Here is a 13,550-nt window from a genome sequence, read left to right as displayed (position 1 = left end):
TGGGATTCTGCAAGCCTATACAAAGATTATCGCTTGATCAGAGCTGTGTTTTGTGCATACGGATGGATTTGCGTCTCTGCGGTTCCCCCACGTCTGGCCTACACTTGCTTTACATTCTCGCAGCCCTTTCTTATTACAGCGACTATCAATTACATTGGAGGACTATCGGATTCAGAGACTAATATGTACGGAGGTGGACTTATCGGCGCGTATATTTTGGTCTACCTGGGATTGGCGGTAAGGGCTTATTGAGTGAGAGCAATTCAGCGTGTGTCTAACGAAAAGAAAAGGTCGCGAAAGCCGTATATTGGCGCCAGACATATCGCCTACTCACAATGATGCGCTCAGGTCTCATATCTATGATCTACGACCAGACTATCGGAACCACTGCCGGGGATTTGAATGATTCGGCAGCTATCACCTTGATGGGAACAGACGTGGAGCGAATAGTGGCCAACTTGAAGAATATGCACGAGGCATGGGCGTCGATCATAGAATTAGGGGTTGCAGTATGGTTATTGGAGCGAGAGGTCGGGGTCGCCTGTCTCATACCTCTTATCATCTCACTCGGTATCCTTCTCATCTGCCTCACAGACATATTTTAAGAGCAAGCGCTGAAAATTAGTTTGTCTCTAGGGTGCGTGCTGGCAATGATTCCAGTGTCAAGCCGGTCTGGGCAAGCCCAAAAACAATGGGTCGAACGAGTACAAAAGCGGCTTGCAGTGACAGCAAATACATTTGGCAACATGAAGGCTGTCCAGATGCTTGGGCTCAACGATGTTATTTTCCCGCTGGTATCGCATCTACGGGAGGTTGAGATACAGACGTCCCTTCGTTTCCGAAAGCTGTTGATATGGCAAGTGGCTCTGTGTAAGTAGCTTAGTCGGATGGGGCACTGGGAAGTGAACTGATGTCAGATCTAGCCAATGTGCCTGCTGTTTTAGCACCGTTCGCCACTTTTACAATCTACGCAATTATATCTGTCGTACGACGCGATGGGTCAATCCTCTCTGCCCAAGCATTTACATCGCTCGCTTTGATTTCTCTTCTTACAAGTCCACTGCTCATCATTTGTCAAGTCATGCCGGCAATCTGGCAGGCTGTCACCTGCTTCGATCGGATTGAAACATATTGTGCGAAAGATTCCCGTGCAACCCTGATATCGTTATCGTCTCTCTCGAAATCTGAAGAATTCCATCCATCCTTGGTCTCATTCCAGAATGCAAACATAGCATGGTCCTCAGATCAAGAGCCCGTGCTCCCCAATCTAATACTCACTATCCACCAGGGAATTACGATGATCGTGGGTCCTGTTGGGAGCGGGAAGTCAACTCTGCTTGAGAGCATTGTCAACCAGCACATGGTTAAAACCGGATCCATGACAACTTCATTTTCAAGAGCAGCCTATTGTCCTCAGATCCCGTGGATCAGGAATGACACAGTACGGGGCAATATCATCGGATTTGACGCATTCGATCAAGCATGGTACGACTTTACCTGTACGGTGTGTGGCCTACAAGATGACCTCGGTGCCTTCGCAAAGGGTGATATGCATAGGGCTGGAAGTGACGGTATTGCACTTAGTGGAGGCCAAAAACAGAGAATTGTGAGTTATCGTAGATGCTAAATAACCCTCGTTACACTTACTGATCAGTCATTTCTTTCTATATGCAGGCGCTTGCGCGGGCAATCTACTCCAGGCTAAACGTCGTAATTCTGGATAATGTCTTCAGCGGCCTCGACTCGAAGAATATCGCGCTTATATCGAGCTGCCTTTTCGGCAGCGATGGCCATTTTAGAAAAGCAGGGATATCAGTTATCCTCGCTCTGAGTACAGGTATGTATATATTCTCCGAAGACTGAAGCTGCTTATTGCAAGGCAACTAAAGCCCAACACTAACGAGACTCATAGATGAACTTCTTTGTCATGCGGACGAAGTTGTTGTGATGGAAGAGGGAAAAGTTACCGCATCAGGGTCATACCATGCGATTCTCTCCAAGACACGACAATACTTCTCGAAGGGCCTAAAGGCAGTAGAAGATACTAGTCTTTCGACAGGAGGAAACTCATTGCTATTCCCGTCACTTGTCCAAAACAAGGATCGTACCAACATCAATATGGAAACAGCCGACGATGAGAATACAATTAATAGACAGAAAGGAACTTGGTCCGTGTATACATACTACTTTCGAAGCGCAGGATACGGTCTCTTGGGTTTGTTTTTGGCATTCACTATCATTGAGGCATTCTGCTCCAGCTTTCAAGGTCTGTATCCTCAACCCCAAATATTTGTCAGAAGCAAAACCAACCCTCTTCAGCATTATGGATTCAACAGTGGGTCGAGGCAAATGAAGAGCAACCGAACAAGCAGCTGGGCATGTATCTCGGTGTGTACGGCATGATATTCGGATTGGCCCTTCTGAGTCTTATAGCTAGCTGCTGGTATGTGTTGTAAGACGCAATGATATTTCACCACTGACTGAACATTTCAGGTTACTCTTCGTTCGGGCCCTCAACAATACTTCGCTAAATCTGCATTCTGACCTTCTCAAAACAGCGCTTGGGTGGGCAATCACGGTCTAATATAAATAGTTGTCTTACTGACGGCATCACTTACAGGGCTTCGATCATCTTCTTTCATGGTGTAGACACTGGTACTATAATCAACAGGTATCATTAATCTCCATGATAATCTTCTTACGTGGGCTCTGACACCTCTCAAACAGATTTAGCCAAGATTTGGAACTCATTGATATGATGCTACCGGTATATGCTGTCAATTGCGTTACAAGTATGAAATCTTCTCCGAAACGCAGGTACCGGGCTAACTCATTCGGCAGACGTGATTACGGTCTTTATTGACGTCCTTATTATATGTGTTTTGGGTAAATATCTGGCAGTCTCAATCCCGTTCTTGGGAGTGGTTCTATTTTTCGTTCAGTCATATTACCTACGCACGTCCCGGCAGGTCCGATTACTAGACATCGAGGCGAAGGCACCGATGTACACACATTTCCTCGAGACGATCCACGGCATATCAAGTATCAAAGCTTTCAACTGGGAGCCCCAGATGCGAGATAAAGGCCTCGCTCTACTAAATCAATCTCAACGTCCAGTCTACATGCTGTACACCATCCAGCAATGGCTGACTCTAGTTCTGGACTTGGCTGTAGGGGCAATGGCCGTCATTCTTATTGCGATGATCACATCTCTAAGAAATCAGTTCAATGCGGCTTCCATTGGTGTTGCGCTCAATCTTCTTCTGACGCTTAATCAGACCTTGGCAAACGCTATCAAAACGTGGACCATGACTGAAACCTCTATCGGGGCAGTCACACGCGTGCAACACTTTATACAAGATACACCAGCGGAAGGATACCGCAGCACGCCTTCGATTATTTTCCAACTACCGGATAATTGGCCTGGCAGCGGTGCGGTGGAATTCAGAGACGTGACTGCTGGATATAAGTATGTACCATCTAGGTTCAGTAGAATCTACTCAGCTCTATATATACTAAGTCACCTACAGCCACTCCTCCACCTCGATCCTCAAAGGCCTCACCATGAGCATCAAGCCGGGAGAGAATATTGCAGTTTGCGGGCCGTCTGGAAGTGGAAAGTCATCACTGATCATGGCGATGCTCCAGATGCTTGACATTCAGTCCGGACGCATTATGATAGATGACAGGGGCCTCGCCGAGATTCCGAGAAGCGCAATCCGCTCGCGTATTAATGTGATCCCACAAGACCCATTCTTCATGCCAGGCACTCTTCGTTTCTATCTTGATCCTCGTCACTGTGTGGTCGATGCGGAACTTACCCGTGCCATTGAGAAGGTAGGCCTCTGGAACCGAGTTCAAGCCAAACGAGGTTTGGATACGGAGTTCTCTGTGGCGGATTGGTCGGTTGGACAGAGGCAGCTACTTGCCTTGTCTCGCGCACTTGTGAGAAAAAGCCACCTGTTAATATTGGATGAAGCAACCAGCAGGTGAGGTATTTTGTGGATATTATTCCACCCATTCGTGGATTTTCATGGAGATCGAGGCTAACGATCTTCTTGCGATAGCGTCGATTGGGAAACGGAGGCCATAATGCAGGATATTGTTGAGAAGGAATTTGTTCAGGAAACGATCATTGCGGTGGTGCATCGGTTTCGATATATTCATCGGTTTGACAGGGTGATGTTTCTCAAGTATGGAGAGGTTGTGGAGTATGATACACCTGAAGTATTGTTGCAGAGTGATTCCGAGTTCCGAAAGATGTATTTGGTTTCTCAACGGCCTTCTTCCGGTTTATAATCTTCATTCTTCTGCTGTTAAGATCAAGTCAAACATCACGTCCACTGGGGCTATTCATCTGGCGGTCTCAAGTATCCCTTTTTTTTTTTTTTTTTTACTTCTAGTCTCATTTTCCAGTTTGGACACCTATTGCTGGGACATCTTCGAATTAGGTTCAAGTTTTGATACATAGCTTGTTCAGACATGATTCGTGAACTTATGGGAACATAAACAGTAGCCCCTGACTCAACACTCCGATCTACATGCCTTCTTTCAACTCGGTGCGTCAAGTTTTCCAGAAATTGAAAATCTTCAGACGAATTTTCTTACCCACAATCTTCCCAAACTCATTTTATAGCGCGACTATTTCGTCCCTTGTTTAGGCGAAAGAGGCGAAAAAGGATCTACGACAATGGTCGGGATAGAAGAGGACAAATTGGCCACATTTGCGTCTTGGTCCCCATTGTTCTTGGCGGCGGTGTATTCAAAATCTCCAGGCAACTCAGCTTGGGGTGTATCCGAGCTCTGCACAGCAGGGAGCTCAGCCGGTGCAGATGGAATCTGTTCATTCGGCATTTCGACTGGCGCCTTCGACGATCCGGACACCATCACTGCGCCAGTATCAAGCTCCGCTTTCTGATACATAGGGTCGCCATTATCGAGTTCGGGCTTTATGATGCCAACTGGAACTCCGGAGCTCTTCTTAGACGCGTCTTCGGACAAACTGGTTGCTTCACGTGCAGCTGAAGCCGCAGTTTTCCTTGACTTGTTGCGTCGGTACCACCAAATAAACGTCACACCGGCAAAAAGGAGGACGCCGAGGGGGACACCCACTCCGATCCCAATTTTGGCTCCAGTTGATAACCCTGTGTTTTCGCCGCCATTAACCAAGCAAATGGGATATGCTGTAAAAGTCGCCGTTTGCTTGGACTCTCCATTTTGTGAATCTCGCTTTGTCTTGCTGGTCTCGATAGAGCCAGTAAAGTCAGACACGGTAGAGAACGAGCATCTTCCATCTGAAGTCGTGTACAGCCGTCGTGCGCTGACTGATGTCACAGTGCTAGTACATCCTTTGCCCCCATACCGATATCCACTAGCCCAATTATTAGCCAAGCCGTTGTCATTTCAATCAACCTTTGCTTCTGGGTCTTCAAATAGACACTTGAAAAGTTTGGCACCACGGCTCTCCTGTTTCGACTGGGGCTTATGAAATAAAGCACTTACGATGGACAACATACTGTGGCAACCTGACTATTGCCCACGGTCGCTCCCATTAGTCCAATATTATATGATGGTGATAGGCCCCTCTGGCCGGCGCTGGTGGTATAATTTGCGGTCCATCCAGATGGGCAGGCATTACCGGGAGTGAAGACATTATTTACTCCCTCGCCAGTAAACACACCTTTGATACCCTCGGGGTAGCAAGAAGAGGCCCAGTTCCATACCTTCGCGGAGGTTGCGCCAGTTGGAACGCCCTTGGTGACACAGGCAGCCCCCCATGCCAAAAGGGCGTTGTCTGTGTTGTAACTGACCCAGTTCGGGGTGGCACACCATGAGGGTGGAGGGAACGTGGTCGTAAGTGGACCAAAATTGGCAATCGTAACATCTGAAGCAGGTGTTGTCGTCATTATTTTGAGTTATCACGCATGCCAAAAGAAAGTGTGAGAAGCAAAGATTATGGGCCCGGAGACAGCAACGCCAGCCTACAAAAAGGGCCGCAACAGGGCCCCAGGATATTGCGGGATCGACCCCCTGAATCTCCAATTTGGATCGTCTCCGCTTAGATTGGCAAGGATCCGACACGGCATGAACGGCCCCAGCCATAATTTGCTTGTTTGGTGATTCGCTTTGGCCCTGTCAGGTTGTCTCCGCATGATTGGGGGCGCGCATAAATAGATCGTCGTATGGAGGATAATAGCAGAGCCAAGGGTCTTCAAACTAGTTCTCCAAATATCTTAGCTGGTCGGGTGGCCTTGCATGAGCATTTAATTCCCGACGCGGCGCTCTGGTGGGCAAAGCGCTTCCTTCCATTAAGGCCCCTCTATTGGCCAGCCAACCAGGAGAAAATACGCCTTCTAATATGGCCCCAAAGCTCTGACCGACTGAAAATACTGTATTTAAGCGAGTTCCGAGGGTTTGTCGGACGCGAAACCCTGACTCATCTGCCGATCATAGCATCTTCGTTGGTCAAATGTTGCTATGACCTCGCAACACTGCCCCTACAACGCTCGCTGCACTATTGGCCAATGACAGGATGTACCTCGGCGCCTCAGCCGAGCGAAAGCTTTAAAAGAGCCAAGGCGCCACTGTAGGTTTCAAGACATCTATTCTCTCGAAGTGTCGCGAAGCTCTCGAAACTAATAGTAGTATACCGATCGTGATGCTGAGCCAGTGGATTGCTTTCGCCCTGTATGCGGCAGGTTTGTGTTCGCTCTTCTTTGTCACTCTCATTTCTATCGTCGCTTCTCTCATCCCCTCTCAGCTGTCCCAGGATTGTTGGCAAAGAACATATCTTTATGAGTGGTACTATGGCCTGTACTTAAAAGGTCAATCCACATTTCATGCTGATTCATGAAAATGAACGCATTTATCCAGAGCCTCACATATTTCGACCGGAACGATGGTTGAATGAAAATTGTCAATCTCGACAGTTGGAGCGGTACTTGGTGCCCTTCAATAAAGGCGTACGAGTTTGTCTGGGACTGAATCTGGCCCGAAACGAGCTGTTTGTAATCCTGGCCGTTATCTTCCGACAGTTCACGAGTGTCTCGAGCCCCCGACATTGATCTGACTCGAGACTTTATATTGGGGCCACGGCTGCAGATTCTCCAGGGATTCTGGTCAAGGTTGAAATGGCGTCAGACTGAACAAAATAATCACACGTCTTTCTTGGGTGTTTATATCTGAGGCTCACGTCGGGTCTCAATACATAATCAACTCTTTACTGAATCTAGGTTTCTCTACAGTTCAATTTGCATTGCAATCCCCTCATCTATATATAATACCTAAGAGCGATTCTGGACAGGGCTATGGGGCCCATACTCCTGGGTGGAATTAAGCAAGGCAATGAACATGGTTGAATATGATAAAGGTTAGGAAGGGCTGGATTCACCATATCTTTATTCTGCGGATTCATTCTCACCTACCCTTTCACGTCACACTACCCGGATATCGTTAGTTTTGGTGCCTACTTGTTCACTGGGAGAGAATCAATCTATCAGTAAAGGACGTCTGAATGATTCTTGAATGGTATTGAGACCACAACTGAGAATTTCACAGCTTTAGTGCAATGAAGTGCTTCCATGGAAACAACCCATAAACATTGAGGTTGAGGGAAATTGATTGATTGTTTCAGCGTAACTTAATATTCGTATATTCAAGAACTTTCCATGAAAATCGACAAAGAGAGATGAATTGAGATCTAACCATCTTCACATCCAGGTCAAGCCAATGAACTGACAATAGACAGCCATCCCAACCCAGCAGCAGCAACTTCAACCCCAGTAGTATCCTTAGCAGGAGGGTAACTAACACGCGCCAACCTCGACAACTGCACAGCAAGCAAATGCTCCCTGAAATACAAATCCAACCCCGCAACCATATGCATACTATGATCAGCTCCATCACCACTTTTCTTCTCACCCCAGCAAAGCTTAGGACCAACAGTCTCATCCTCCATCTTCCCAGTCCGACTCCCACCCTTAGCCCAAACCCGCTTCGTCTCATATAAAGACTCCCAAGCAAACCCGAATGCCCCAAACATCCCGCCATCCCCCTTCTTCCCATCCGCACCCCCGCTTTTCCACACAAAGTTCCGCCCCCCATACTCAAACCGACGAGGCGACCAATCTTTACGCTGCATCTCGCCATCCGGGATTTCGATTATAGCGCCCATATCAGGGATAGTGCGTGTCTCCATGCGGAATGTACCGCCTTTCTGCTTTCGTAGCTTGACGCTCGTCGCACCGATCTGGGGGAGGAATTCGCCTGCGCGTCGCAGGACGGTTTCGACGATTGGGACTTCGTTGCTCCAGAGGCATTGGAGGGCATACAGGACGTGCGTATTTGTCGAATCTTTCACAAAAAACCAGTGTGACCGCAGGCCCAAATCGACTAGCTCCGATGAATGGGTTATACGATATGTGACCGTGGGTGCTGAAGGTGAGAGAGTCAATGAGAAGAATGGACGTGTGGACGGGTCGGTATTGAGAAACGGTTGAAGGTGTTGTGGAGCTGTGCTGATATCCGCTCCAGTTGTGTTGAGGCCCTCTCCGCGAAAAGCGTGTAGATCTTTGCGAATCTGAAAGCGTTAAGTCGCAGTGATACCAATAAGTTAGTTGATCTTCTGCTATCCGTTGCATACCTGAGTCAGTGTCCAACTCTTTTCGTTCTGTTTCTCCACTTCTTCCATTGCATCCAAGATCGTTGGCGGCAATATTATGCCCTCATAACTACCTTTCTTTTTCAACCTCTCTAGATAAGCTAGGCGCTCGCGATGAACCTGGACTTGGCGCTCGAACATCTTGCGGTTGACCTTGCGCACGTTTCCTTTCTTGAACGTCTTTGTCGCCTCACCTAGAATGTCGATTGCGCTTTTGTACATCCGAATAGCATCATCGTAGTCTCCCTTTCTTTCCATAATGAAAGGGCAGGCGGCGAGCCTGTAAATGTCATTGTTGGTGTCGATCTTCCCTGACATTGTGGTGGAAAGGAATGTGAGCAAAGGTGGTTATTTCGTTAAATGATCGCGTAGACAAACTAGTCTTCGTGGATAAGGCTGGAGCCTTTATACAGGGTAAGGTAACTGCAGTTCCTCTTTGAAAGACGCGCCAAGCTAAACGTGAGCCTTGCCAAGGACTTGGAAGGACGCGATACCGACTGCGAGGCCAAAATGCGAGGTCAACATTCAAAAGAAAACCGCAACTATAGTTGGCGCAACAGTTGCCAACCCGGATCAAATCAGATCATCCCGGGGCTGTCTGACCCTGAACATGATATGGCTTTCCCGTCAATCATAATCACCTGCATCGCTAGCCACAATGGTACCCTGCCTCAAAGATCTTGTATCTCGGAGACTAAACAGCTGGTGTGGACGAACGGCATTATCTGATCGCTTACCATTACTCTCTTCGAAGCTTGGCAATTAGGTTCACCCAACCACCCCACAGGCTTACCGGGTATGCATGCAGATACCGGACCCTGGTGGACTTTATGTTCCGGGCACATGGACATAAAGTAAGCCACCGTTCACGTGGCGTCTCAGGGTCCATGATCTAAAAGGAAATGGGCTGTTTGCCTTGGGCGCTGGACTGGTCCGGATGGTGGATAATGCTGTTCATAATTGACAGCACAAGGTCCTCGGCATAACATTTTACGTCTAGCATGAAGTGGTCCTGGTAAACAGACCCTTTGCAATCATCATGTTTGTGAAAAATATTGATGCCAGGCAAAAAGAAAAAGAAAATATGGAATTCAGAAACCAAAAAGAAGGCGACTCCCACGCATTTTGTGCATAAGGAGGTACTGTAGTTCAGAAAGGAAATCTAATCAGGTATGGTTCAAGCTTGGTACGTTGCTCATCACTTCCTAGACAGTTCTTGCGAGCCTCTCACTTGCGGCTAAAAAGCTAAAACGGCCCGAGCCATGAAAATAGGGCAAAACAAAAATAAAATTTCAAATGAGAGCCAGGGTGTCAGGCAGCGGGATTGCGACTAATCAGATCGTACCAAACTCAGGGCTTGCCACCCTGGCAGATGTGTGAAGACGCCATTTTTAGGGTGAAGAAGGGTTCATTTTGGTGGAGATTTTGCAGGCAAACAAGGCCTGGACGTTCTACAATTCAAAGGGCCAATAATCGGATCTCACGGCAAACACAATGATGGTCGACCCACCGGATATAACCGATTCATCCCCCGGAAGTGTCCAATTTTAGGGGCGAGGAGGCTTAGGCAAAAGATTTGCTGGCACCTTAAGACTTATCGCCGGTGCTAGTGTGTATACTATGCCCAGATGGGTTAGTCGGCGGCCTTGAGCCATCCTGATTTAAAGGAGATTGACCAATGGGAAGGCCCTGTTTGCGGCAAATGGCCGAAATAGCTTTAGATTGCGCCTGGGCTGGACTGGCAAGTTTCGAATCTGACGAGAGCAATCGACCTTTGTTTTTAATGGGGACCATGGCCTATTCCTGCTCTTAATTGTTTCTTCTTCTTCTTCTTCTTTTTTGCTTGTACTATACCCACCAACGTTTGTCGCTCGTTTGACGTCTTTATAATTATCATAATTCACCATGCATATCGCTTCCCTCGCTCTCCTGGCCGGTGCCACTGCCGTCGCGGCCGACACAGTCACTCTTTTCCTGCCTGGATTCGACCAGCAAAACCTCGTAGGCAGCGTTCTCGGATCTGTATGTTTTGAATATCCTCTCAATTGAAATGCCCAAACAAAACTAATCCTCCAAACACAGAGTGCCAAAATGACCACCTACCTCGTCCAATGCGCCTCCGGCGAAGACGCCGAAGACTGCGGCGTCCCACCCGGCGGCGTCACCGTTATCCAGGGTTCTTCGACCGCCGCTATCAGCTACGGCATGGAAGGAATGTAAGTGACCACCAAGAAGATCACGATCCAGTTTCCCCGCAATCCAAAAGCTGATGATCCCTTCCTATCGTAGTACCCTCGATGAGCGCTGCAATTACGACGCCACCAGCGTTACTTGCTCCGGAAGCATGGTTGAGAGCGGCATTTCCTCTGCTTTGAACACCGCCGTACCTTTCTCTGAAATTCCTGGTGGCGCTTTTCTGCCTGTTAGTATCACTGCCACGGGTAGCTCCAGTGCTTCCGCTACTACTGGTGCTTCGGCTACTGCTTCTACTGCTTCCTCGACTGGCGGGTCTAGCATGACTACTTCTGTTTCTAGCACTGCTACTGGTACCTCTACCAACTCTGAGAGCAACAGTGCTGCTGCTACTGGCACCCAGACTTCGTCTCCTAATGCTGCTTTGCCCATGATAACTGGCAATGCTCGCTGGGCTGCTGCTGGTGGTGTTGCTGCTGCTATTGCTGTTGCCGCTCTCTAGGGGATTAAATATATTATATAATGTTTGAATATTTGGTGCCACTGCTGCTATAAATGTACGCCTACTTGCCTTGTTGATAGATGGCTACTTTGGCCTTGTATACTGGTATACTGTGCATCAATTTGAAATATGTTCCACCAAGGCACTTCGTATCGCTCTGTTTCAAATACACCACTTGTTGATGGAATCCATGGCTTGCACCACAGGATGTGTAACTTGCTTCGATAAACACTATCTAAACCTTCCATTTAACATCTATGTCGTCTGTTTATGGGAATCCTCATGCTTTACGGTGCATGACACCAGCCGCAGCCTGAAGAAATGTTAATTAGGGCTCATCAGAAATCTTAATATGGCACCGGAAGCTTACCTGGTGGCTGGGGAACACTAGAGTATCGGCAATGACGACGTTCTCGCGACGACTGGCAGCGAAGACGACGACCTCGGCAATGTCGTCACCGGTCAATGGCTCGACACCCCTGCTAGCTGTCAGTACTGATCTCATTGAAGGTGGTAATGTTTGACTTACTTGTAAACAGCGTCGGCCTTTGATTTGTCTCCATAGAATCGGACAACGGAGAACTCCTGCAATTGTCATTAGCTTGTCTAAGCGAAATAAGTGTGAATAGCCATACAGTCTCAACCTGGCCGGGATCAATCTCAATAACACGGATTCTTGTGGCAATGAGCTCCTTTCTCATCGCATCGGTGAAAGAGCGGACAGCGGCCTTGGTGGCACAGTAGATGCTACCACCAGAGTAAGGCTCACGTCCAGCAATGCTGCCAATGTTAATAATGTCACCACGGCCACCCTCATCGCGCTTCTTGAAGATGGGCAAAATTGCCTGGGTCATGTTGATAAGGCCGGTGACGTTGGTGTCGAACATGACTTTCAGATCCTCGGCAGCGATATCACCTGCCTGGGCGACGCCCTTGACCAGACCACTGCATGACGTATATTAGTATTGATCTTGAAGGAATACCCGCGCCGTTTGCTGTGTGACTCACGCATTGTTCACTAGAACGTCAATCTCCTTGAACTCCTCCGGCAAGGAGGGAACGAAGTTGTTAATCTCCTCTGGGTTGCTGACATCCAGCTTCACAGGAAGGACCTTGACACCATCGCCAACCTCCTGCTGGATCTCCGCTGCAACCTCCTTCAACGAGTCGATGCGGCGAGCCGTCAGGATCAGCTTCAGGTTCTTGGGTGACGTGCGAGCGAATTCCTTGGCAGTGCTCTTTCCAATACCGGAAGAGGCACCGGTCACAACGATAGTCTTGCCCTCGAGGCGCTTTGCCATTGCGGAGGCCATTGTTCGTATGGAGTTTGGTTGAACCGTAAAAGCGAAGGGGGATGCGGGGGAGAGATGAAGCTGTGAAGGGAGATGAGAGTCGGCGGAGTTGTCCAATTGATCTAGAACAAGCTCGTAGATTGTTCATGGATTGTAGACTCTATTTACAGCTAACAGTGAAAAAGAAAAAAGATGACTATCACGAGCTGCTGCGGGGAATCGGCGTCATGAGGGGCTGACATAAGCACATATCGTGGCCCGGACAGAAGGCCGGACCCACTTCTCGAAGTATTCGGAGTATAACACCTCCGGCGTACTGCATGCCATTGTTGCAGAAGCCCTTTGTGTCATTCTTTATTTTCTTTGGGCTCGAGGCGAATATGAGTCATGCGTTTGGCATAACGAAGCTTTCTGGTCTTTGATAAAACAGGATTTAGGCTGGGAGCTCTTGTTCAGTAGTACAAAGGATCAGATCCTTAATCAGCTTCTGTTGATTGAATACCTTGAAGCAATGTGACAAAGATGTCATCAATACCATTTTCACCTCCCTTGGACGACGAAGGGCCATAGCTTCAAAGAAGGGCTGGTTGACTGGCAATAAATAGGTATTGTCCCTACTACTAAATAAGACCACATCCCAATACGCGTTCAAGTTTCTACTTTGGCATTCTGAATATTATAGACTATCGATGGACAGGAGCATAGGAGTTTCCCAAAGCTGTTCCAATTGTTGCCGACAGCAACCAGGCCAAACGCGTTTGGCCCGTTCTTGCAATACGTCTCTCTTGACGATTTTTCTCTTGATGACCTGTTGCAAGAGTTTGTGCTTCAACTTCCCGTACTCATAGCTCGTTCTTGTGGGTCCTTTGCTTCGTTTTATTTTTCCCATCTCTTCTGTGATCCC

The 13,550-nt window shown here is 48.0% G+C and overlaps 5 protein-coding genes across 5 annotated transcripts; 2 read left to right on the top strand and 3 right to left on the bottom strand.

Moving 5' to 3' along the window:
- Positions 1 to 335: 335 nt before the first annotated feature.
- On the top strand, positions 336 to 4,299 carry N7446_001769 (uncharacterized protein; the record flags this gene model as incomplete). Its single annotated transcript, XM_058510518.1, has 12 exons — positions 336 to 570; positions 637 to 870; positions 924 to 1,606; positions 1,675 to 1,837; positions 1,913 to 2,266; positions 2,320 to 2,443; positions 2,494 to 2,565; positions 2,621 to 2,671; positions 2,728 to 2,792; positions 2,842 to 3,469; positions 3,531 to 3,902; positions 4,068 to 4,299. The coding sequence occupies 12 exons, from the start codon at positions 336 to 338 to the stop codon at positions 4,297 to 4,299; spliced, it is 3,213 nt and encodes a 1,070-aa protein (XP_058376054.1).
- Positions 4,300 to 4,641: 342 nt separating this feature from the next.
- N7446_001768 (uncharacterized protein) lies at positions 4,642 to 5,906 on the bottom strand (the record flags this gene model as incomplete). The annotated part of the gene is made up of 2 exons (XM_058510517.1): positions 4,642 to 5,371; positions 5,503 to 5,906. The coding sequence occupies 2 exons, from the start codon at positions 5,904 to 5,906 to the stop codon at positions 4,642 to 4,644; spliced, it is 1,134 nt and encodes a 377-aa protein (XP_058376053.1).
- A 1,814-nt stretch (positions 5,907 to 7,720) lies between these two features.
- N7446_001767 (uncharacterized protein) lies at positions 7,721 to 8,977 on the bottom strand (the record flags this gene model as incomplete). The annotated part of the gene is made up of 2 exons (XM_058510516.1): positions 7,721 to 8,578; positions 8,642 to 8,977. 2 exons carry the CDS (start codon positions 8,975 to 8,977, stop codon positions 7,721 to 7,723), a joined length of 1,194 nt encoding a protein of 397 aa, XP_058376052.1.
- A 1,587-nt stretch (positions 8,978 to 10,564) lies between these two features.
- On the top strand, positions 10,565 to 11,354 carry N7446_001766 (uncharacterized protein; the record flags this gene model as incomplete). Its single annotated transcript, XM_058510515.1, has 3 exons — positions 10,565 to 10,681; positions 10,742 to 10,875; positions 10,949 to 11,354. 3 exons carry the CDS (start codon positions 10,565 to 10,567, stop codon positions 11,352 to 11,354), a joined length of 657 nt encoding a protein of 218 aa, XP_058376051.1.
- A 90-nt stretch (positions 11,355 to 11,444) lies between these two features.
- N7446_001765 (SDR family oxidoreductase) lies at positions 11,445 to 12,816 on the bottom strand. The gene is made up of 5 exons (XM_058510514.1): positions 12,363 to 12,816; positions 11,990 to 12,299; positions 11,884 to 11,939; positions 11,725 to 11,833; positions 11,445 to 11,667 (listed from the first exon to the last, which is right to left on the bottom strand). The coding sequence occupies exons 1-5, from the start codon at positions 12,665 to 12,667 to the stop codon at positions 11,635 to 11,637; spliced, it is 813 nt and encodes a 270-aa protein (XP_058376050.1). The 5' UTR covers positions 12,668 to 12,816; the 3' UTR covers positions 11,445 to 11,634.
- Positions 12,817 to 13,550: the final 734 nt, after the last annotated feature.

This window comes from Penicillium canescens, assembly GCF_028828765.1.
Source record: "Penicillium canescens strain IBT 15451 chromosome Unknown utg000002l_segment0_segment0, whole genome shotgun sequence".
In the NCBI taxonomy this organism is placed as follows: domain Eukaryota; kingdom Fungi; phylum Ascomycota; class Eurotiomycetes; order Eurotiales; family Aspergillaceae; genus Penicillium; species Penicillium canescens.
The sequence above is the reverse complement of the archived record's forward strand: the minus strand, read 5'-3'. Positions and strand labels throughout refer to the sequence as shown.

Excerpts from the sequence above, each read along its gene's own strand:
- N7446_001765 (XM_058510514.1), bottom strand. The coding sequence starts at position 12,667 with ATGGCCTCCGCAATGGCAAAGCGCCTCGAGGGCAAGACTATCGTTGTG. Across the intron at positions 12,300-12,362 it reads GACGTTCTAGTGAACAATGC|TGGTCTGGTCAAGGGCGTCG; the intron begins GTGAGTCACACA and ends TACGTCATGCAG. Across the intron at positions 11,940-11,989 it reads ATCCCGGCCAGGTTGAGACT|GAGTTCTCCGTTGTCCGATT; the intron begins GTATGGCTATTC and ends TGACAATTGCAG.